Below are 24,208 nucleotides of genomic sequence, written 5' to 3' on the forward strand. Positions count from 1 at the left end.
GTACAGTGACCTCACACCCACAGCATGACGTCAGTCCTCTCCTTTTGCAGGATTTCCCAGGATCCCAGAAGCCCAGCAGCAGCTGTGGTTCTGGGAAGGAAAGGGAGGCCGACCTTGGCCCAGCTCTGGCTGACCTTGGTGGGGGATTTCTGGATGACTATTCCACCCTAATAGGTGGCCCAGAGCAATGGTGGTTGAGTCTGTAGGTCTACCCACCCCAAACTTCAGGCCACCCATTTCCCCCCCTCTTCACTTGACCCATCCTCTGTCCTTAAATCCCCGTTCCCCCACCTACTCTTCCCCAAAGATACTGACCAAGCACTTTTGTACAATAAAGTTTAATCACAATTATAAAAATGTGGCGTTGGGTTTGCGCTATTAACATATGTACAATCCAGCCCAACAGGAAGGGCCCGCCCCCCCACCATCCTGGCCTGGCGGAGCAGGAGCTTCCAGATGCCAGGGTGGGAGGGTGACCCACAGGGTCTGGCAGGAACAGAAGATGAGGCAGGGTTCCAGGCACGGAGTCCCTAGGACTGGGGGCACAGGGCCCCCCCCCAGGGGGAGAACATGGCCACTGCCCCTAGAGACCCCTAAACTGGGGAGGGGTGCACGCAGGGCACAAAGGGGAAGTCCCCATTAACACAAAGCAAGGGGGCTATGCAGCCCCCCAAGAACAGGATCTGTACAGGCCGGCACCCCAGGTTTCCACAGGAAACAGCTGCTGGCAGCTACAAAACATTTACAGCTTCTTCTCCGCAAAGAAAAAAAAGTTAGGGGGTGGGGGGGGCAGGGGCGACGGGGGGAGGCAGAAGTTGCCTCAAGGGACTGAGGCTCCCTCGCGGGGCTCGGGGCTCCCCAACCCCGTATCTGGCGACGGGGAAAGCGGGGCCTGCAGAGCCCGCTAAGGCCGGGGGACGGGGAGCTCAGGGCACCACGGGGCATAAATAGGGGCGCGGGCACCAGTCCTGCCCACCTCAGTTGAGGGAGCCGCGGCAGCTCTCGGTGCCGCACAGACACGGGATCTTGTTGTCTTCCAGCGGGAACTTGTAGTCGTAGGTGATCTCCTCATCCACGCCGATGGGCTGCTTGGAGTAAATCACTATCTTCTTCTGGGACTCGATGGTGATCACCTTGGCATAGCAGTTGGGCTGCGGGGGGGGGGAACAGTGTGAGCCGAGGCCCCCACCCCCGGGCCCCCCCTGCACCCCCCCACGCCCGGGCCCCCACGCACCGTGCAGCAGTGGTTGATGAACCTGGCCAGGTTGCCGCACTTGGTAGCGTCGATGATGGTGTCGTGGTCCACCCGGAACAGGTAGCTGCTGCCGATGCCCTCCTGCACGTAGCGCTTCTCCCGCATGTCGGCCACCATCTGGCAGAACGGGGTGCCGCCTCGGTCAGCTTCCTGCCGGGCCACGCCTCCTCCCACCAGCCCCCGTGAAGGGGCTCCGGACGATCTCCCAGCCACCACCCCGGGAGGGCCCCCTCTCTGAGGGTCCCCCCCAACCTGACACCTTTGGCTGCCGTTCTGAGTCTCCCAAAGGGGACCTCAGGGAAGTCTGCAGGGGGCAGGGGGCGGGAGCTGCAGCCACCGGCTCCTACGGTGGAGCCCCCAGTCTACTGTGGGGCCAGCCCAGTTCCCGAGATGACACGGCCATTCCAGAGGCTGAACCCTAACCGTCTCTTCTCCCAGGCCCTTCTCTCTCCCGAACAGGCACTGCTGCCTGTTGGCTGCCACTCGGCGCCACCAGGGCCCACAGTCTTGTGTGAAAGGAGTGACTCCTATTTCCCAGAAAATAGGACGCTCAACCGTCTGCGCTCTCTCCTTGGCTGATCTCACTCTCTTCCAGGGCTTCAGCTGCCAGAGAAGTGGGGGGGACCCCTCCCAAACTCCCGTCTCCAGCCAAAATCTACCTCGGCAGAGCTGCTGGGCGGCATCGTCTAGATGTCCCCGGGGCCCAGCAACTTCCCATGTCCCGAATGGAACTCGGCTCCACCACACGGCCGCCCCTCTGCCTCCCTGCCCGCCTCGCTGGCAGCCCGGCCCACGCCTAGCTGCTCAGAGCAGCACTGAGAAATGGCTTCGCCCACCCCCGGCCCCCGCTCGCCAGAGCCAACTTGTTGCCAGCCAGCTGCCTTGGACCCACAGACTCCTCTCCGAGACCTTGGCTGCCACTGCCTAGTCCAGGCCACCTGGGCCTCTACGGGATCTCTGTGACAGCGCCCCTGCTGGTCTTCACCCCTAGCTGTCCCTTCGCGCTGCAGCCAGAGGGAACCTACTGACTGCAGAGCCTGTTACTGCTGGGCACTTGCCGCGGCCTCCCTACTGCTGGCCCCAGCTCACCAACCCGGCTCCTAAGCGCCACGCAACCTGGCCTCCACCGGCCTCTCTAGCCTTCGCTGTGGCCGCCGGCCCTGGTTTTTCCCACAAGTCATACTGACCTCCTTGCCCTAAGACTATCCTGCCTCCGGGCCTTTGCACATGCTGTCTGGCAACTGGGAGCACCCTTCCCCTCATCTGAGTCTGGGAGCTTGTCATCATCCTTCAGCTCCTGGCTTCCACAACACTGTGTGCCCATGGCCGCTGCCTCCCTGAACTTCCCCTTCCTGATCAACCCAACGCCATTCTTCGCTGCAGTTCTTTGTGCAGTGGCTGTCTTCCCCCACTGCACTATGAGGCCCTTAAAGCGAGAGACAACCCTGGTCTTGCTTCTTGCTGGATCATTACCATCTAGTTTAAGAGCACCCGTTACTAACTGTTGATGGAAGGAAGGAAACACAACAAGGCAGGTTTCACCAGCTACGTCCTGGAACCGGGAGGTGATGTGGGGCTTTACCCAGAAATGAGGTGGTTCTCACGCCAGCGTCCCGTGCTGCCATCGGACTGGGGGCTGGGTACAGGGCCTCACCTGGCGGATGTTCTGACCCACGTATTCGATGACCATCTCGTCGGCTGCAATGGGCTCCATGGCAAACAGGCCCCACTCGTGGATCCGGCTGCGGCCGAACCGGAGCTTCTTCTTCCGGAACTAGAGGGCAGGAGGCGACATACTGTGCTGCTGGGTGCCTCCCTCCACCTAACTCCTTGCCTCGGCTGCCGTCCTCCGAGGGGAGGAGCGTGCTTTTGGCCCCGCACCGCCGCCCCCGCCCCCAGGACACTCCGGGGCGCTGCCCCCCTCCCCCCAGGCCGGCCCCTCACCTTGAGCTGGTTCAGCTTCAGCAGATCGCTGTCCATGACGGCAGAGGTGCCGATGGCGCTCAGCAGCCGCCGCTGCTCGGACCGGCGCTCCGAGAGCACGCGGTTAGTGCCCTGGAGAAGCAGGACGTGGGTAAGGGACAGGAGAAACCACGGGAAGAGATGCCAGCGGGCCAGGGAACAGGGCAGGGCCTCACCTGAGTGTCCGCTCCTTCCAGCTGCCGGGCCGAAACAGGGCACACATCCAGGTACCTGTCCTTTTCCTTCTTGCTGATGGGGTAATAGCCTTCGCTGCGCGCTGAGCCTGTCTGGTGCTCACGGGGCCCGTCCTGGGGCCGCCGCTTGCGTTTCGGAGTGCTCAGGTTGGTGAGTGCAGGGTGTTAAGGAAGAAAATGGGTTCCTCACTGGCCAGATCCCCGGGGCCCCCTCCCCTCTGTCGCCCCAGGCCCAGCCCAAGGAAAGGGTGACTGACCTTAGCTGGAGATCCCAAGCATTGTTTAGTGTGAGAAGGACAGAAAGATGGAGAGAAGGAAGTCTTAGACCTCACCTTTTTCTGCCAGGAAGACTTTGGGAGGCAGAGAAGGGGCAGGAGGCAGAAAGGATAGAACGGCCTGGGGGCCAGATGAGAAACACCCAGGCCGAACGTGGCAGAGAGCACCGGACAGTGGACAGCGAGGGAGATCAACCCAGAGGCTTGCTGCCATCTGAGGGGGCCACCACCCGGCTGTGTGACCCCGAGGAAGCCTGCCCCCACCCCTGGGGCCCGCCCTCGTGTCCGGAGCAGGCCGGCCTCCAGGGCCCAGGATATTGGTGTGATGGACCCAGTGGGTGTCGTTAAGCCAGTCAGCCCCGCTGGTCTGCTGCAGCAGCCGCTCGTACGTGAGCCGCAGGTAGCCCATGTCCTCCAAGTCCAGGCCCGAGTTCCAAATGTCATACAAGATGGTCATCTGCTCAAACTCACTGCGGGGCTCGAAGGTGGGGGGCGGAGGGGGCGGAGGGGGCGGGGGGGGCCGCCGGCGCCGGGCATGGGAGCGGAGGCTGCGCCGCCGCACGGCGCCCTCCCCGTCACTGCTGCTGCTGCTGCTGCTCTCCGACGACTCCGACTCCTCTTCCTCCTCCTCCTCCTCCTCCCCCTCCTCTTGCTGCTGCTGCTGCTGCTGCTGCTTCGGCTCCTCGGCCTCGGCCACCACCACCTCGGGGGCCTCCAGGACCTCATCCGCTGGGGAGCTGAAGAGGGCCGCAGGGGCAGGAACTGGCTCCAGGGGCCGGGGGGCCGGCGTGGAGGGTGGCGGCTTGACGGCCAAGGCGTAGTTGTGCTCCAGGAGGATGTGGCTGAGCAGAGGGCCCGGGCGGTCGGCCTCGTCCGATGTCTCTGTGGCCTCCGAGTCGTCGCCAGGAGGCAGGGCAGCCAGCCCACGACGGGCCGGGGTCAGGGCCAGGTCGGCCAGCACCGCCAGGTCCACTTCTGTCCCTGGCTCGGCTTCCTCCTCCTCAGTAGAACGGCCTCGGCCCCCGGCCCGGCTCCGACCTCCTCGGGACACATCCTCAGGCCAACTCTTGACCAGAGACGCGTGGTCCAGGGGCAGGTTTCGAATGGTCCGCTCCACGGCCCGGGGGACTTTGCGGGAGACGGGGCCAGGAGACTTGGTCTGCGGTGGGGCGGCCGGGGGAGGCTCCGGCGCCGGTGCCTCCTCCAGGGCGGAGAAGGAGACAGTTTTCCGGCGTTTCTTGGGTGGGGGCAGCAGGGGGATAGGAGAGGAGGGGCGCTCATCGGGGCGGGGCGCAGGGGCCGGGGGCCCCGCCGGTGGCTCTGCGGGCGGCTGGGGCATGCTGGGAGGCGGTTCCTCCGTGGAACCTGGGGAAGGAAGCACGCAGGGAAAAGGAGAGGGTCAACAACTCAAGCCAATGTCACCAGAGGCGATTCCTCGCGGGCAAGGCGCTGGCCAGCCCCGCTGGGGAGTCCACACCCAGGCTGCCCGCTCTCCTCCGCTTCGGGCAGACACCTGGCCTCGCTCAGCCCACAGAGCTGCCTCACACCGGCACGCGCGAGGTCCTCGGCACCGCGGGCCCAGTCGGCAGGAGGACATTCCGCATCTGCTCGTCCATATACCCGACGGACGTTCACTGAGCACCCACTGAGTCAGGCGTGGGGAAAACGAGTCGAGCAGACACCCCCAAAACCCTCACAGAGCTTACAGTCCAATGGGGACAATGGCAGGAAACAACGTACAGCCTGAACCGTGGAGGGTCGGGACAGGGGCTCTAGAGAAACAAATGCTTAGGCTCTAACCTTTTTACCAAGACTGGTGGTGACTGAACTGTGTCCAAGGACTAGGCACACAGGCCAAGACAATTTCTGCCAGCTGCACGGCACGATGGGGACACTAGGTTAGCCCTCTCTAAATTCAAATATCCGTTCTTTCAACTACGAACAATGTTCTCTGCTTAGGGATGTGAAAAAGACACAACGTAAGCAGCTAAATCTTTGTATTAAAACACGGCATGAAATTCGTATCCTCCCCTGCCAGATAGCAGGACGGTTTGCCAAAGTGGGGAGGGTTCAAGAAGACTCCCCTAAAGAAGTTGAGGGTGAAGCTGAGACCCCAAGGATGGGGGATGGCCTGGGGTGGGGACACCCCGTCTCGAGCCAGTGGTGCCATCTTTCCCAAGTCCCCCAGATGGGAAGCACATTGTCCCTCTGCTGGGATCCCCAAGTCTGCTGCTGAGTGTGGGGGTCTGAAAACAGCTCAAGAAGGACAACGCCTCGTCCCCGGGGCAGACCCTGTCTTGCTGACTGACCCTCTGCGCTCCGAGGTTTCAGCCACCGGAACAGGCACGGCCTTTCAGACCTGCCTCTCCCCTCCTGCCTACCGGGACAGCTCACATGCAGCTTTGAGCCCCAGCTCCGTGCCAACTTTGTGAAGGCTACCCCAACTTCTTGAGACGCTGGTAGTAACTTCTTCTCAGAACCAGAAAGCTGGTGGTTCTCAGGCGCCAGGCTCGGGGCGGCAGCAGCAGACTGAGAACTAATACTTCGCACCAAGCATCCGTTAACGACTCATTTCACTCCTCACCACCAGCCCGTGAGGTGGGTACTATTATTAAACCCAGCTTACAGATAAGGAAACGGAGGCAGAGAGAGGTTCATAACTGGCCCACGGTCACACAGCTCACAAATGCCAGAAGATCTGGATCCCAGGCAGCCTGGGCTGAATTCCGAGCTCCCTTCAACCGCCCCGTGCAGCTGAGGGACCCGTGGTTTCATGTCTGACTCCAGCACTCCCAGAGCTAAAGGGCTGCCAGCTCCGGGCCGACCCGAGCAGGGAGTGCTCAACCTGTGTCCACGACCTTAACAGATGTTCCCCTGCCGGCACCCCGAGCAAGGCCTCAGCCTGCTGTCTCCCGAGCCTCTGGACGGCACTTGGAATCTCAGCCAGCAGTGAGCCACACTCTGGAGCTGGTGAGGCCCAGGTGCTCAGCCCAGGCCCTCCAGTTTCTCCAAATTTCCTTGTTTCTTCTCCTCCCCTCTGCTGTTCTGGGGCAGCCCTGCCTCTGACCCATCATCCCAACCTAGCTGCCGTGCCCTCTGGAAGCCTGGCTCTTGAGCAGAACGAATTCCCCACCGGGCTCGGCTTCTTCACACAGATTTCTCTTTTGCTTCCTGTTCTGAAAGTAACCTGGCCATGCCTTTCATTTAGGGAGACAAGTTTTGGGGGTCCCTGCCCAGTCTATACAACTCCTAGAAGCCAAGGTTTCTACAACGTGACCTGCCCCACACCCTGCCTCCAGCCAACATTAGCTGATGACTACCTGACCCAAGCCAGGCCAACCAGAAACTTCCCTGAGAATAAGGATCTAAAACAGGAGTGGGTTTCTCCGTAGGGGTGGACAGAAACAGGGGAAGCCCGTCTGCAAGAGGAATGAATCAGACCAGAAGACAGAAGAATGGCAAATCCCAAGGCTTCCAAGTCCCATCTTTGGGTTTTACCAGACAAGCCCTCTCTTGCCATCGGGCCACATACCCTCTCCCCAGCCACATCCTTGGAACTCAAACATCCCCACGGTTCTCCAAAAGCCAAGGGACCTGCCTTAACCTTCCTGTCCTCTCAACTTGCCATCCCCTCAGGGACTGTTCACCCCATTCTCCCTTCTCCAGTGCCTTCCTTCACTCATTCCCAGCCAGCCTTCCCCACTCACACAGACCTCGGTAACCCCCGGAACGGCCCCACCCGGGACCCTTACCCTCACCCTCTGACGCCTGCCCTCTGATCACAATTCCCCAGGTCCTTAAGTTCACCCCACCGCACCTGTTCCATTTCCCACCTTCTAGCTCCCCCTAACCTGTCACCTCCTCCTAAGTGAGCCGCTTTCCTTCCTGTGCCTGCACGCAGGGCCCTCACTGTCTTCTCCTTCCACAGCACCTTTCCACAGCCTGCAGCCACCACCGCCACCTGGAGACCCTCCAACCCTGACTCTGCCCAACCACCTGCATCGTCTCCTTCACCCCTGACTCCCAGTCTCAGCCAGGCATCTGAGTCGCAAGCCCGGTCCATTTTCATCCTCATTCCCCAGGGCTCCTCCTCCACCCATCCCCCGTGCTCAGAAAATGCCTTTCCTTCCTACTGCAGAGTGAAACAGAGGGTCCTCGGGCATGAAAGCCCACATCTCTCTGCCTCCCCAGTCATGGGTGCACGTGCGTCAGGCCTAGAGGCCACCCGCCCACCCCCACAGGTGCTGCGCTCTCTCCCGGGCCCGTCTACCTGCCCCTCTTCCTGCCCTGACTCTACACGCTTAACTCTTACCTTTTTAGTTTTCGAACTACTGACCCTCGGCCAACCCTGCATTTTCTCGTCTCTCCGATCCCAGCTGGGTGACCTCAAGCATCTTACTAAGCCTCAAATTCCTCATCGGGAAAAGGGGAGGAACAGGGATAGCGTGCGGCCTGCATGAGGAAACAAATTCGCAGTGTGCTAGGCCACGAGCCTGGCACACAGGAAGCACTCAAGAAACGTTAACTAATACTACTCATCACGGCCTTTCGAGACTCTTCTTCACAGGAGTTGTCTACCATTCCAGAAGACTGGTTATCTCTGTCACCTGCCCTCACTCCTCTAACACCCCGTAATTTGGCTCCAGTCTGACCCACTCTACTGAAACTGATAAGGTCACCAGTGACCCCCTAACTGCCAAATCCAACAGAAGCTCCCCCTATCTTACAAGCTCCCTTCGGCCTGCTGCTACACACCACTCCCTCCTTTGGACAACCAAGCTGCCACGTTTCCTTCCCATCTCGCCGACAGCTCCTACCGGGCCTCCTCCGGCTCCCCTTGGCCCACCGAGCTCTCAGAGGACTGCAAGGCGCTGGCCCCTTCTCCTGTTCCTTGCGTTGGTCTAGGGCGTGTAAGCACACTCACACCCACACCTGCGCTCCCCAAGTATCTACCTCGTTGCCAGCCTACTGTTCTCTCCAGACCTTCAGACCTAGTGATCCAACTGCCTGCTGGATATTTCTTACCTGGAGGCCCCAAAGGCATACCAAAGTCAACCCCAGGTACCACGTGAGCTTTCCTCCTAATGCCAGTTCTCCCTGTCTTCCTTTTCCTGGGCAGTTGTTTAACGAAGTGGTTCACCTCCTCAACTGCTCTCAAATCCTCACCCCCACTTCCACTCCGTGCACCTCACTGTAACCAGCCCTGCTTTGGTTCCTGCCCTTCACCGACCTGCATCCCTTCAAACCCTCACAGGGCTCACCCTACCTCCCTCCTCACCTCTTCCAAACCGCCCTTTCCTACCAGGATGATCTTGCTAGCAAAATGCAAAACTGGCCATGCCCCACTCTTTCTACCTACCCTACTGAGAGTGATGCCCTCTGATCACCAGCTCTTTTGCTATCGCTGGACTCAGGAAAGGCTGGAGAGGCGTCTTAGGATTGATGAGAGCCTCGACTCCTCTCGTGAGGTCTGCCCCAGAGCAGAGTGCAACAGCGCTGGGACGTCTTCATGTGGTCATTGCTCATCTCGGACCACAGATTCTCGGTAACATTAGAGAGACGTGTGGAAGGCCACATGCATTTACAAAGCCTATCTTGAAAACTGACTTACGGATGCCATCCTAAGAACACCCTACTCCCGGTTACTGCCATTGTTGGCCTTACTTACTGCAACAGCTCCTAGCCTCCCCACACCACCTCTGGCCCGTCTCCAAGCTCTCGCTGCACTGCATCTTTTCAACACACGAATAAGATCATGGCACTCCTCTGACGGCATTTCTGCTGCCCTCAAGATAAAGACCAAATTCCTAATGGTGCCGACTCCTCTCGTACGGCCCAGTCCTTGCTCACCTCTCCAGTTTCAGCCTTCCAGCCTCCCCTCGCTCCCCACCATCCGGAAGGTTTGTTTTATGTCTTCCAACATGCTGTTTCCTCTGTCCTCAGGGCCTTTGCACATGCTAATCAAGCCCGCTGCCTGCTCTCCCTTGATTTCAGCCCAAGGATGCTTCCGCAGAAAAGACCAGCAAAGACATCCCCACAGATGTGCTTAGGTTCTCAGAGCACCCTGTACTTTTCTCTTATGGGGCTTCTCCATTTGTCATTACAGATTTTCTGAGGTATTTATTACTCCACTAAACTGTTTCTCCCTATAGACCGTAAGCTTCAGGAGGGTGAGAACAGGGCCTACCGTGCCTACCACTGCACCCCTTGCAACTGCCACAAGTACAGAGGACTCTAGAACAACACGGGTTTGAACGGTGCGGGGCCGCTTAGACACACGCTTTTTCTGAAAAATACCGTAAAGTATTGTAAACGTATCTTCCTTGTGATTTGAAGATTTTTTTCTCTTACTCTCTCGTAAGAATATAGCCTGTGATACGTATAACGTACAGAAAACGTGTTAAGCGACTACTTACATCATCGGTAAGGCTGCTGGCCAATAGAAGGCTATTAACAGTTAAGTTTTTGGGGTGTCAAGAGTTACAGGTGTATTTTCAACTGTACAGGGGGTTGGCGCCCCAACCCCCGCCTCGTTCAAGGGTCAACCGTACTCAGTAAACAAATACCCACTGCCCGAATGAACGGCTCACTCAGAAAAATAAGTTATGTATACGTGCCATAAAATAACAATCGAACGTACAAACCCACAAGGCAAGGCAAAGGCAACACAGAACTCCCGAGCCAGTGCTGGTCACGGCTGTCTCCCACCCATTTGTCCGTTTAATCACCTGCAAGTACACACGCCACATTAAGGCACGAGCTCAAGAAAAATCAACAGGAGGAACTTGTTAAACTGGGAATTTTCTCCTTAATTAACTGAGAAAGAGACCATTCTGGGACGGGCGGGAGGGGTGAGAGAGGCCACTGCTGTCCTTACTAGCCGCGCGCCCCGCTCCAGCTCCGCGAGCTGCTCCTGGCAGCACAGTCTGAACGCAGCCGTAACTGTCTCCAAGGGAGGACCGACAGGACATGGTGACTTCTGTCCAACTTATACGCTTTCAAACGAAGTCACATACCGGTACGCTGCTCGTGAATGTGGACCCCACTGTCCTCACAAACACAGACATACACACACACGAAGACCAAATCACCGGCTGGGCACCACCTACCTGCAGGTCTTGCTGGAGACTTCTCCTGCTCAGGGAGAGGCGTGGCCGGGGAGCCCGCAACCCGCTCTGGCTCGGGCTCTTCCACGGGGGCTGGCGGAGGCGCGGGGACATCTCTGGGGGGAGGTGATGCGGAGGGTATGGTTGCTGGCCGCTCCTCTTCCTCTTCCTCTTCCGAGGAGGACTCAGATGATGAGGAGGAGGAGGAGGACGATGAGGACGACGATGAGGAAGACGAGGAGCTGGATGAGCTGCTGCTCTCGGAGTCCGACGTGCTATCATTTTCACCATCTGAGTCAGCATACAGAGAACATTTGGAGGACGAATCGCTTTCCCCGTCCTCGCCTGGAAATCCAGAAGGGGCAATCAGGCGAGGTGGGAACACCCCTCACTTGGTCAAGCCATGGGTCCGTTCACTGCCTCGCTCCTACGGACAGGTTAGGCTCTGTGCCAGGGGCTGGGAAGTGCAACCCTCGAGGAGCTGGATAAGCACACTCTTTGTTCACAGTGAGACCAACTTCAGTTTGAAAGAGCAGGGGAGCGTGGCAAAGGGAAGTCCTGGGTTCTGCCTGGAAGATGCAGTCAGGGGACGGCTCCCTGGGAGGGGAACGCTCAAGTCAAGAAGGACAAGTAGAAGTACAGTAGGAAGATACGAGGGCTAAACGGGGGTGTCAGAGGTGAAGGGAGATGGGAGACCTGAGACCGCTAAGCACGCTTCTGTGACTACCGAAGCTTTTCCCAAGCTTCTTAGAGAAGCTGCCGGGACGAGACTCATAAAAAACATCCCAGGGTAAAATGAGCTCTAGAAGGGTCATGTGCTCTATGCCTCTGGGAAACGGCAATATGTTGGAAGGACTTTACAAGAAGGTAAGAATTGTGAAGTGTCTGAGGAACACAAGCGGATGAATTTAGACTAGACGGTGGTGGTGGCCTAGGATGAGTCTGGAGGATGGCGAGATGGAGCTGAACAGATAAACAGGAGCTAGGTTATAAATGGCCCAAAGTATCGGGCTGAGGAGTCATCCTCTAGAAAATAGGGAGCTAGAAATAGACTTTATGGAGGGAAGTCACAGGATCAGGTATGCGCCGGAGGAAAGAGAATTCCATCTGCAGACTGGAAAATGGACTGGAATGGAGGCGGAAGGATGGAACCAAAGACAGGGCAATCAGTCAACACCACTGCAGAAGACTCTAAGTGAGAAAGACAGGCCCGCAGGAACCAAGAAGCCAACAAATCCCAGAAACGGTGAGGCAGTGAAACGGACAGAAAGCGGTGACCAAGTGGATGTGTGGCAGTCTCCCCACTCAGAGCAGGTGACCCCGCCCTCTGCCTTCCCGAAAAGACAGGCTCTCAGATCATCATTCTCCCCATCTGGCCTCTGCTGAAATGGCACCTCTGAGGCGCTCCTTCTCCAAGAGATCTAGAACAGCCCATCTTTCCCCAGCTCCCCCACCCGTTACTCTTTACCCCAGTAACCTAGTTTCTCTTCTTTCAACTACATATCTCTGTCCAAGGTGCTACTATTTGTTCGTTTGTCAAGTCTCCTCTTCCCCTCCAACCGATCCCACGTTCCATAAAAGATGTGTCCCCAATACCTAGAACAGTGCCTGGTACGGAGTAGGGGCTCAACAGCTAGCTCTGAACAAACAAATGAGAAGCAAGGCTAAACCATGAATCCCAGACTCAATGGATGTGGATGGACAAACAGGTGTTCAACTAAAGAGCGGAGCTGTGTCTGGTGATGGCAGTGGAGGGGAGGGGAGAAGAGAGGAAGGGGAAACACGGCTCGGCGGCCGGGCCTTCAAAGAGCAATGCTCAAAGGCAGAAAGGCAGTCTGGTAGCATCGGGCGGCAGGAGAACTCAGACCCCTCATCTTGAGGGGCTGGGAAATTCTGCTGGGCTGTCTTCAGGAGAGAGTCGTGCATCAGCACAGGAAGAAAGCAGAAGGGAGCGGTCTGGGTATCGGAGTTACTATTTACAATGGGCCAAGGGTTCCAGAAGATGGGGCTAAAAGACAGCAGCTTTTGGGAAGAGCAAAGGAGGCTGATACATCCAGCACGAAGTTTCTGTGGGCTAGACAGCAGCAGCAGCAAAGGGCTAGACAGGCAGCGGAACCCCTTCCTCCCCAAGCCAGAATTCTACCGTCCTGCCTGTACTTACCATCTGACGCCTCGGTCTCCTTCTTTGCAGTGTCCGTGGCCTCCTCGCGTTCTTCATCTTCTTCATCTTCCTCGTCCTCCTCCTCATCCTTGAAGAAAAGGACAAATAGGGACTAACAAGAAAAAGACAGTTGTCCTCCAGGAGGCACAGCTACCTGGGCTCTAGCCCAGAGAGGAGGTGGCAATGGGGACGGGAACTCAGGAGGTAGGCTCTTGGCAGGGAGTGGGTGCCATGGCCGCTCACCTTCTCAGAGGAGGACTCCTGGGATGCCTCCTCTCCCTCACTGTCCAGAGCAAAGGACTTGCGGTGCTTGCCCTGGGTCTTGCTTCGCTCTTCGTCTCGCTTTGCGGGCTTGGTCCCCGGACGTCCGGGCTCTCCAGCCTCCTTGTCTCGCTCAGCATCTAGGCCCAGTTGCACGGCAGTTAGGGCACTTTACCATCAGTAATAACAGTTCCCGTTCCCCTGGCCTGAAAGGAGCTTTGCACACACCACTGATCTTCCTGACGGTCCGACCAGACCTCATTTTACAGAAAAGAAGCTGAAACTCAACAGAGAAACACAAAAACCCCAGAGCTACGTAGCATTTTCTATAGTTTAACCACACCACACCCATTTAACCTTTCACCTTTCCCGGGTCGGGTGGAAGAGGGAGCGGACTTGTTACGCCTGCCCCAAGAAAATAGCACTAAGGCCAATGGGTCTCCAGGGAAGCCAATCAAACTCGATAAGGACGTTTCCTAGCCATGTAAGCCATCAACCAACAGCTCAGACCTAGGCAAACTGGAAGGAAGGTTGGAGAAGAGCTTAAGCATTAGATGGGAAACCTGGGTATGCGACCTGTTTAACCTTGAAACTCTGGGATTCTAGATGTTGAAGTTACCGTTTCTATTTTACACGGGAAATATGAAATACAGGAAACTTCAACCAGCACACCAGAGTAAGAGCCACAACTAGGACCCAGGGATAACCCTACCTTAAGCTTCTCACACCTCTCAGGGCTGCTTTAACTCCATACCGAAACCTCTACTTGGCCACTTGCCCCCAGACACCTTCCCTCTTTCTCGCTGCTTCCTGCGTTATCAGAACCTAGCACCCTTTCCCCCTTCTGCTCCCACCTGACCTCCCACTCACCATCTTCATCTTCCTCAGCCGGAGTGGAAGGACGGGGCCTCTTTTCCTCACTGGCCTCTGAAATTTCCGAAGGCTCTTTTCGCTTCACCTGGGGCATGGGAAGAGATGGGGCCTGTTTCAAACTCAAACCCTCATGGTTCCCAACCACCCCTACCTACCCCAGGGAAGGGAGGTCCCTACCCCGCCCTCTCCTCCGTATGAGGCAAGACCAGTTCTGGGTACCTTGAAAGAAGGCAGCCGCAGGGCCCCTCGCAGCCCTGACCCAAAGGCGAAGGCCTCGATGCCCGTGGTACCCCCACTCTTGGCCCAGTCTACGAGGGACAGCAGGCCCGGCTCTTTGAGTTTCGTCTTCTCTTTATCCTCCTCCTTGGCTTGCTGTTTGGCTGCGTTCTGGAATGGCTGCAGGCAGCAGGGGGACTGAGCCCCAGAACCCAGGCGCTCCCTCCTGCCTCCTGCCTGAGAACTACTCCCAGGTCCCAGGAATACAGAAATGCATCTACTCACTCCTCTATTTGACACAGGTCTACACCCCACCTCCCCGGCGCCAGCCCCAGCACAGGCATTTTCTCCGAAGTCTGCTCATTTAGTCCACCCACCTTACAAAGCAGCTACTATTATTCCCATTCTACAAACGGAAACACTGAAGATTGAAACTCAGAGATTTAAAGGCCTTATAAGCCCGAAGTCTACTTCCTCCAATGGAGTCCCGAGGTTTCCCCAGTCCCAGGCATTGCCCCTCACCTTGGCCTTCTCTTCTTTGCTCTCCCACCACTGGTCAAAGGCTCCAAAGGCCACATTCTCCACCATCTTGCGGTTGAGGTCTCGCTGCATGATGCTCTTCATCTCTTGGACAAGGGTGGCCAGCACACGTCCCACGGTGCCTGCTGATGGTAGGGCCTTGCCCTCTGCCGGCTCTGCTTCCTCCCTGGGAGGTAGCCTGGCCTCTTCTCCTGAGACTGAGGAGGAGGGCAGGGGCTCGGCTGCCATGGGCAAAGGCAGGTGGTAGGCCTCCCGAGAGTAGGCCCCTCGGCCTTCTTGCCCTTGCGTGTACAGAGCATAGGGTAAGCTGTAGGCTGCCTCTTGGGGGGGTGGGAATGGGAGGAAGGCCTCCCCAAAGGCTCCACTAGGGGGACCAGCTGAGGCAGCAGTCAATCCCTTGCCCTGCCGCAGCTGGTGAAGCCGAGTTAACATCTGCGTCTGCATCTGGAAGGACATGGGCATCCCTCCCCACTGAGCCCCAAGTCGATCCATGAGCTCTAGGGAGTTCACAAAATCATAAATGTGAGGGGGTGGCGGAGGAGGTGGGGGGTACTCGGGGGGTGGTGGCCCATCAGGGCGCGGTGGGAGGAGGTAGGCAGGCTGGTGGGGAGGATAACCAAGGGGCAGGGAAGCCAGGTAGGGAGGGGGAGGAGGGGGCGGAGGCGGAGGGGGTGGAGGCTGCTGGGGGGGTGTTGGGGCCGGAGGGGGTGAGCCGCCCCTGTCATCGTCGGAGATCTCCATGTCCTCTCCAGAAGAGCATGGAGAAGCCTGTAGGGGTGCAGAGGAGGGTCACAGAAAGCTTCCGCCTATTCCCTGGGCTTTTCCTCAAATCCGTGCTCTTGTCTAATTCCCTTCTCCCCCCCGCTGGGCCCAACCCTGCCTCCCGGATCCCAGGCACCTCTGCTGGCTGACCCCAAGCTCACCTGGTTCTGTCCGTTGGCCTTGGGAGACTCCCGGGTAGCCCCCGGTTCCCCACTCCCTGTGGGTGCCACATCCTCAAAATTAGCTGGGGCTGGAGGGGGTGTGCAGGGCCCGTGACCTGACCCAGAAGGCACCTCGCTCCCTGTGTCTCTAGACCCAGGGCCTGTGGTGCTGTTCTCTTCCTCTTCCTCTGTGTCAGAGGCCAGGAAAGAAAACTTGGAGCGCTGCTCCTTCAGCAACATCTCGATGCGGGAATCCAGGCTGCTATGTTGAGCGAAGGGCACACTCTCATTGGTGGTCTCTGGAGCCGGGGAGCCGGAGCGGGCAGGTGAGGCTGGGCGGGGGGAGGTCCGAGCTTCTTCTCTCTCAGGGCTGGGCCCCCCCCCACCCCCACCTCCACCAGGTTCTGGAGGTTCCGGGGGTGGGGCTTCTGAGGCAGGAGGCCGGTAGTCCTGGTCAGCGGGCCGGCTGGGCTCAGGGGGCAAGTAGGAGGTGTAGGAAGGTGGGAAGCGCTCAGCTGTGTTTTCAGCAAAAGATGTCCCAGGGGGCTCCTCCCGAGTGGCCCGGCGGGGAGGGTAGGAAGCATGGCGTTGGTAGCGAGTCCAGCTTTCATAATACGCTGGGTAGTTAGAGTCAGTACCACGAAAATGAGAGGAGGAGGACGAAGAGGAGGACGAAGAGGACGAGGACAACGAGGAGGAGGAGGAGGACGAGGACGAGGCAGTGGCTGCAGTCGTGGTGGAGACAGCTGTGGAGGTGGTCGTGGGGGCTGAAGATGCGGAGAAATGGCGGCGGGAGAAGGAATCTTGGTAGCTGTTCTCCGAGCGCCGGGGCTTGAAGGAGGTTGAAGTGGTGCTGGAGAGAAAGTGCAGGAGTTAGCTGGGTTCGGCTCTGTAGGACCAAACCCTAGTGTCCTGGTTCTCAGGACCCAAAGCCCGTTGAGACACCACCCCCCCCAGTGAAGATCTAAACGCTGTTGAGTTTCTAGCTAGACAGTGAGTTCCCTGAGGAACAGGGATTTGTTGGCTGACTCCACAGAGAAACCAGGACAAATGACTCCCAACTCCCTTTTAGAGAGACTCCAGGTTTCTTCTTCCTAGTGGCAACTCCCAGAATCTGGGGGTCCCAGAGGGTGTTCACTCTGCACCTGCTGGAGTAGGCAGAGTCCTGAGAGTAGGGGGTGCTGCCCCGAGATGTGTAAGGGGTTCCTTGGGAGGACTGAGGGGTGAACTGGCCAAAGGAAGATGGGGTGTCTTGTCGACTGCTGGAGAAGCTTGTGTCCTGGGAGCAAGGGGTGCCATTGCCAGGAGTGCCCACGCCAGTGGTGCCTGCGGGGTAGGCAGCCGTGTCAGAGGAGGAGCGGCGGCGGGATTCAGTCTGGAGGACAAAAGTGAGCAGAGAGAAAAGAAGAGATCAAGCACCATGTGACAACTTGCCCTTCCCCGAACCAAGAACCCCAATTCTGTCTTTTGAAAGCATCTCAACATCTTTTCTTGGTGCTTGCTATCCTTAACGGTCAAGTCCAGAACCTCCCAAATACTGCTCCTGGCACCTAAGCACTATGCCCACGTGGCTAGGGCCAGGGCAACCAAGAGCTACTTACCGTCTCAGTGGCTGCACCAGAGCCCTGGAACTTCTCACTCAGGGCCTTGCCTCCCGTGGGCACCGTCTGAGGGGTGTAGGAGCCATTGACTATCAGTTCATAGTATTTCATTCGCTGTTGTCCTGGAGGAAGGAAGATGGGAACCATCAGAGTCAGACAGAAAAAACTCCTCCTTCCTGATTTGTATTTCCCACTTCTTTCTCAGACCTGAAGTTTCCTACAATTTCTCGGAGTCCTGGGTTCAGGGATTTCAGTTACCTTACCTCTACCTTTGGGACCTTCTATCTCATCTCTACGTAACGATACTATGAACGACATACTGAATGACACTTCGCAGTTTATAAACAAACACCTCTACTCATGTTACTAAGTTGGATGATCGCCAGGAGAGAGAAGCATCAGTACCCCTATTTTATAGGCTCAAAGAAAATTGACCTGCACAAAGTCACAAAGTTGGTCAGTGGCAGACTGGAATTCAAACCCAGGTCGTCTGATGCTAGATCCCACCATGCTCTTCATCCTACAAACTAAAGGTTGCAAAATGGCAGCCTGAGGGCTAAATCCAGGCCACAGCTGTCTTAATTGCCTTACAAAATCATTTAAGAAATGGGGGGGGGGTGCAGCATTTAAAAACCCTGAGATTTCCGGGGCGCCTGGGTGGCACAGCAGTTGAGCGTCTGCCTTCGGCTCAGGGCGTGATCCCGGCGTTATGGGATCGAGCCCCACATCAGGCTCCTCTGCTATGAGCCTGCTTCTTCCTCTCCCACTCCCCCTGCTTGTGTTCCCTCTCTCGCTGGCTGTCTCTATCTCTGTCAAATAAATAAATAAAATCTTTAAAAAAAAAAAAAAAAAAACCCTGAGATTTCCCACAAAAGCCTAGACTTCTGACTTAATAACATAACATTACTTGGCAATATTAGTCCTCATTCCCACTTGCAAACTGGCTAATGCCAACTCACAGCTGCCTCCTTTCGACGGCCCGGTACTCTACAGTCCCTCCTAGCCCCCCACTGCTCCCTGCTGCCTCTAACACAGGACCCCAGGCTGCTTCACTCATCTGTACAGGTCCCAAATTCTCGATCCCAAATTTCAAAACCCCAAGAAACTCCAGCCCAAGCATTTTTTTGGAATTTGATCTCAAAATCTGATCTGAGGCGATTTACTAGTTTTTATGGACGCACCTAGCATGACCCTTTGTACGTATTCTTACAAATAGCCGTGTGCTAGACTACAAGATGCTACCCAACCCTGCCAAAGATCACTCACACAAAACACATAAAAGCCACGATTCCTCTGTAAAATTCTGATTTCAGAAACACAGCTGGGCCCAAGAGTTTCTCATGAGGGATCATGACCCTGATCACGCGCCTGGCCCCAATAGGCTTCTGCACGTACAGTGTCTGCTGGAGCTCAACCTCAGGCAGCAGGCTAGAGAGCCCTCACCTTTGATGTCGAGCTGGGCATGGATGATGTTGCCCATGACGGAGGTAAGGTGGAGGTTTTTGACCGTTTCCTTGGCTCCCCGGGTGCTAGTGAAGAGCACGCGGGCCAGGCCCAGGTGCTTGCGAGTACGGGGGTGAAGAAGGATCTCTACCTCTTCCACCTCACCGTACTTTCGGCACATATCCTTCAGGAAGGTCTCCCGCACGTTGTCATTCAGCCTCGCGAAAGTCACTTCCTTCAGGGGGATCTGTCCGATATAGAACTCATCCAGCTGTGGAAAGGACAGGAGTCTTGAGTCTGGGGTCTCCGTACTGACCACGGTGCCTTTGCCCTTTGCGAAACTTGGTCCAGAGAGAGAAAACCGGGAAACACGGGCAAAGAAATGGGGAAAAGGGCCCCAACGAGTGAAACACAGACTGACCCCTCTCTGCTCTGAGCTCTTCTCATCACAGAATAACGCAAGAACCAAGAAAAGAAACGTACAACTGAGAAACATACGACGAAGAAACGAATTGTAGGAATAACTCACTAGTTTAGCTTCTGCCATGGACTGGGCACTAGGAATACGAAGATGAAAAAAAAAGATTCCTGTTCCGAAAGCAGGTAAAACAGACACACACAGTCACAACAGGACATAAATGTCAGCATCAAGTGTAGACAGGGGGTTTGGGAGCCCAGCGAAGGCGTGGAGGCAGGGAAGAAATTCATAAAGATGGTCTCATTCCTATTTGGCCTTTTAAAGGCTAGCAGGAGTTCACCAGATGACAAGGACTTGTAGGACACGGAACTATAAAATAACCTGGCATTTTCTAGGAACTGCAAAATGTAGAGTAGAGTGGAACACAGGTGTACACTGTGAAAGCAGGAGATGAGACTGAGTTAGACCAATAATCGTACGTGCCAATGCACAAAAACATGGACTTGGCAACGAAACTAATATAAGAGTAAAATAAAAAAGACAAACGGCAGGGGGGAACATGAAATGGGAGAAGAGAACGGAGGCAAGGAAACCCGGTAAAATGACTATAAGAGTCTGCATTAAAAAAACAGTAGTGGAAATAGGAAAATAAAGATAAAAAGAAAATGGGTTTAGGAAAAACAGTCAACAGAACTTGGTAACAGTTTATGTAATAAAGGAGAGGACAATCAAAAGACGACTCCCAGGTTTCTAGTTTGTGCAGCTGGGTAGATGACGTTACCGTTCATCAGTAAAAGGGAAACGGGGGGAAAGCAGGATTAAAGGAGTAAAGATAACTTGTTTTCAATCTCTTGAGTGGGCTCTGTCTGTGGGGCCTCCAGATGGAGCTGTCCCCCTACCAGGGCACACAAGTCTGGAGTTCAAGAGACTGATTTTGGCTGGAGACAGAAATTTGGAAGTCACCATTGTTTCAATTATAGTCAAAATTGTTGGCATGAATAAGACTGTCCGGAGAGAATATACAAAGTGAAAAAAAATGGACTGAGAGAACCTTACAAGCGATTTATTTAAAAAGGAAGGAGGATAAAGAATTAGTGAAGGAAACCAAGAACCACCAGTTTTCAAGGGCCAGTCCAAGGCCTGATGAGTATCCTGTCTAGACAGGGAAATAGAAATCTTCTGAGGAAACAAGATGGAGGACCAAGTGACCAAATGAGGGGTAAGGAGCAGACGACTGCAAGGATGGAGTCCCTGGCCTTGTCACTCCCCTTAACTGTTGAGAAACTGGGCTAACACACCAGGGCACTGTCATGCTGTGTGTTTTCTAGGAGTACACAGTGACGGGTACAGCAACTAAACATGCCTTTACTTTATCCTTCAAGAAGTCAGCCCCTGCTTGGAACACCTCACCTATACAGTTCTAGAAGATAAACACAACTCTTCTCCAGAACAACCTAGTCCAGCAGCCTCAGAGATGATAAGATCTGGTTGTGATCCCTTCATAGAAAAACCCCTTCCCCCTTTTATTAGCTTATGTTGAGACTAAACTACCAGGATGGATCCTCCAGAACCCCCCTCCCCCAAGGGCCACCACACCCAGAATCTAGCAGATACATACCTTAAACTTAGGGACTGGGAGGGAAAAGTCTCTGTTTTTGGACCTGACATGGCAACGGGGGTCTTGGAGGTCTTCCACTGGGATATACTTCGAATCCTAGGAAGCAAAGCAGGAACAGAAAGACAGTCAAGGTGAAACCATGCTGTTGAGCTCTAGGAAGCGCATCTGGAGCCCCACATGCAAAAGAGCAGGGTTCTGATTGCCCACTTTTAAGAAGGCAGGCTATGGGTATGGGAGTTCAGGGTCCTCAACGGTGGTAACAGAGAAGAATGGGGCCCGGAGTTCCCTAGATGGCAAGGCCTGGCGCACTCACGTTGACACTGAAGTGGACTCCATCGTAGCGGTACACCTTTTGAGAAGGCCTGCGCAAGGCAGGGTCCAAGGCAGGATCCACGATGAGCTTGTAGTTCCGCCACTGGAAGCTCGGGGCTTTCTGCCCATCTCCCCCACCTTCCTGATCCATCTTTGCTCATTTACACTGTTAGGAAAGAGGAATACGCAAGTGGGTTCAGGACTTAGGCCTGACTCCCTTGCTGCCCCTCACCCGACTAGCCCGGACTTCAGGTCCTCTCATCACCCCAGTTTCCACACCTCACCATGACCCGTGGCTCCCCCAGATTTTCCCCCAAGTACCCTCTTTCACCATAACACCCCATTCTCTCTCCACCTCCCAACTCTACCCTCAGGCCCCCAGGCCCATCTCGCGCCCCCTTACCTTCCCGCTCTGCCTAGCGCGCGCCCCACTTGGCCTCAGAGCAAGACCCCTCCCCCGCCCCCTGGCAGGCCCCGCCCCCTCCCGCCTCCTCACCGGCCAGCGGCCCGGGCCAAGCCCGGCTCTCGCTCCCACACACCCGCTCGCGTCCCCGCGCCCCGATCCTCTGGCCAAGAGGTGGCACCTCTTCGGGGCGTTGGAAACACCGCGAGACCGAGCCCGAGACCCGGCTTCGGCCCCGAATCCGGGCGGGGGGGGTGGGGGGAACGCGCGCCGCTGCCCTCTCCTCCCGCCCCGGCGCGATCAGCCCCCCCATCTCCGCGCACGCGCGGCGAGGCCTCACTCACCCGCTCGTGGCGAGCGGCTCCCCCTCCCCCCACCCCGCGCGGCACCTTAGCGGCGCGAGGCGGCGGCGGCGGCGGCGGCAGCGCGAGACCCGGCCCCGCAGCGGTGGCGGCGGCGGCGCCCCCCCACCACCACCTCCCCGGCGCGCGCACCAAACACCACCGCCACCTGCGCGAGGCCCAGCGGGCACAGCGTCTACATTCGCACTTTCGCCACGGGTGCCGCCAGGAGATCCACGGGGCCGAGGAAAGCGGCTTCCCCTCGGCCGGCGCCCTTTAAGGCTCGAGAGGTGCGGCCCAGGGAGCCTGGAGATTGGCCGCATTCCCCGGAGAGTGGGCTTCACCACGACTATCCAGCTGCTTTGGCCTGGGGTCCTTGACGAATCGGCGGCGACGGAAGCAGCGACTAATCCCTGAGGAAAAGGGGGCGGGGCGGAGGGGAGGAGGCCAGCCAGAGCTGGGGAGATTTGAGTGGCGCGTTGAACAGGCGCAGATTCGTCAGGCGGGCGGGGCGAATCGGTGGACGGGATGCGCGCTCCTTCGCTCCTCTTTCCTGCTTCTTCCTCGCGCGGCCAAAAACCTAAAAGGCTGCAGATTCGCCACAGGTCCTGGCCTCACTGTCGCCTCCCCTCACCCGCCTTGGTGGAGTCAAGAAAATAATGCCTGGTTAGCTAAGCCCCGTTGGCAGAGTTGGCCACTTTTTCTGGATCTTTCTTAGTAGTACAGCTTAGGGGATGCTCAATTCCGACCCCAGGGAAATGGCTACGGCCCAAAGCTCCCCTCGGAGTACGATGAGAATTTTCGGCCGGGTATAGAGAAGCCCAGGTAATTCTGAGGAAGAGCCGGCCTAGCGAATCTGCGGGCCCTCCTGTGGGCGGGGCCAAGGCACCGCGCGCAGAGGGCGTGGCCAGGGCGTGTAAAGCCCGGCGTCGCGGGGGCGCTTCCTGTAGGACCCACCGAAACAGTGCGGGCTGGGAGGGGCGCCCAGAAGGTGGAAAAATACAACCAACAGTAGTGACTCAGGCCGTTTGCCTGGCGTCGCACGTAATGCGGGGAAGGTTTTCCTGTCGCTATCCCCCTTGGGCTTCTAGCTGTTTAAGGTGCCCATTTGACAGATTGGGAGACTGAGGCCTGCGGCAAGTGCCGCATTTTACCTATACTCGACCCACCATTCGTGATTAAGTCAGAGGCTGCCTCAAAGTAATGTTGTAAGACTTGTGGAGCCTAAAGGCCCTAAAACAGGTATTGTGAAAAATAAACTGGTACGTACTGGAGATGGGCTGGTCGATTCTCCAAGCATCATGGTCCCAGTGCCCGCCGTTTTCAGCTGGGGTGGGGGGGACCCTATGCTTACGTGGTCCCGCCGCTCAAGGGCAGCACCAGCCCAGGCGCTGAGGTCACCGAGGCCGGGCATCCTTTTCTTTTGCTGGGACGCAGGGCATCTTGGTTTCTGGGTAACGGCACTCCCAAGAGGCCCCGCGGCTTGAGCTGAGGATGCCCTAGCTTTCAGACATTTCCACCTACGTTAGTCCCTCGCTGTGTGACCTTGGGCAAGCCACTGACCTCTCTAAACTTAAGATTCTTCCTCTGAAAAGATGTTAATTCCTGTCACGCAGGACTGTTGTAGGCGTCGGAACAGTGCAGGAAAGGTGGGCCTGGCTCATGCAAATTCGCAATTCTAATAGGAAAAGAGAAAAGACGGACTTGACCGAGGTCTCACACGGTAAGAATAGATGAGAGGATTAGAACCCCTTAAAATTTTGAAGAAAATCAGGCTAAAAAGAATTTACATGAACGCATGGGTGGTAAGAGCAGATTCCTTTCTCTTGTCTCAGTGGAAGGGTATTGGCTTCTTATATCAGACAGAGATTCCCCATGCTATGGTAAATGTAGTCCGTTTTCATTGGCTTTGGGCAAGATCCTCAGCTTTCTCAGGCTTGTTTCCTTATCTCCGAAATGCAAATGATAAAGACTTGTCTCTTGAGGTGGTTGCGAAAGTTAAATACGATTACCTAGCTTTAAGTATGTAGTAGCGACTCAAGAAAGTTACACCAAAAGAAACTTATTCTAAATCCACAATGGAAGAGATGGAGACTCTGGGCTCAGGAAAAAAAGGGCAAAAATTTTTAGCCTTGGAATAACTCAGTCTCCAAATCAGGAGCTACTGGCCCCTGTCAGCACCAGAAGGGGGTCATATCTGGAACCAGTCTTTCTCCACCCCCAGGTATACCTGCTTACACCTGGCTCTTAGAAATAAGTCACCTGGGGGCACCTGGGCAACTCAGTTGGTTAAGCATCTGCCTTTA

At 56.5% G+C, this 24,208-nt stretch overlaps 1 protein-coding gene across 2 annotated transcripts; it reads right to left on the reverse strand.

Annotated features, from left to right (window-relative positions):
* Positions 1-322: 322 nt before the first annotated feature.
* Positions 323-24,208, reverse strand: SETD1A (SET domain containing 1A, histone lysine methyltransferase). 2 transcript variants are annotated; one of them, XM_040635044.1, is made up of 19 exons: positions 22,072-24,208; positions 21,160-21,324; positions 20,847-20,942; positions 18,811-19,081; positions 17,368-17,489; positions 16,912-17,141; positions 15,767-16,619; positions 14,826-15,611; positions 14,307-14,483; positions 14,085-14,172; positions 13,197-13,354; positions 12,954-13,041; positions 10,796-11,137; positions 4,005-5,051; positions 3,394-3,566; positions 3,200-3,310; positions 2,910-3,029; positions 1,235-1,372; positions 323-1,151 (listed from the first exon to the last, which is right to left on the reverse strand). In XM_040635044.1, the coding sequence occupies exons 2-19, from the start codon at positions 21,307-21,309 to the stop codon at positions 978-980; spliced, it is 5,124 nt and encodes a 1,707-aa protein (XP_040490978.1). In that variant the 5' UTR covers positions 21,310-21,324; positions 22,072-24,208; the 3' UTR covers positions 323-977. The 2 variants fall into 2 exon arrangements, with proteins under 2 accessions (XP_040490978.1, XP_040490977.1); XM_040635043.1 differs by lacking the exon at positions 22,072-24,208 and having other exon boundaries at positions 21,160-21,545.

The sequence above is a fragment of the Ursus maritimus genome, unplaced genomic scaffold, assembly GCF_017311325.1.
Source record: "Ursus maritimus isolate PB19 unplaced genomic scaffold, ASM1731132v1 scaffold_2, whole genome shotgun sequence".
In the NCBI taxonomy this organism is placed as follows: domain Eukaryota; kingdom Metazoa; phylum Chordata; class Mammalia; order Carnivora; family Ursidae; genus Ursus; species Ursus maritimus.

What these genes read in the sequence shown, in the direction of transcription:
- SETD1A (XM_040635044.1), bottom strand. Translation starts at nt 21,309, where the DNA reads ATGGATCAGGAAGGTGGGGGAGATGGGCAGAAAGCCCCGAGCTTCCAG. An exon ending in TGGAAGGAGCGGACACTCAG is followed by an intron (nt 3,311 to 3,393) that starts GTGAGGCCCTGC and finishes CTGCTTCTCCAG; the next exon opens with GGCACTAACCGCGTGCTCTC. An exon ending in TGGGTCAGAACATCCGCCAG is followed by an intron (nt 1,373 to 2,909) that starts GTGAGGCCCTGT and finishes CCGTTCTGCCAG; the next exon opens with ATGGTGGCCGACATGCGGGA.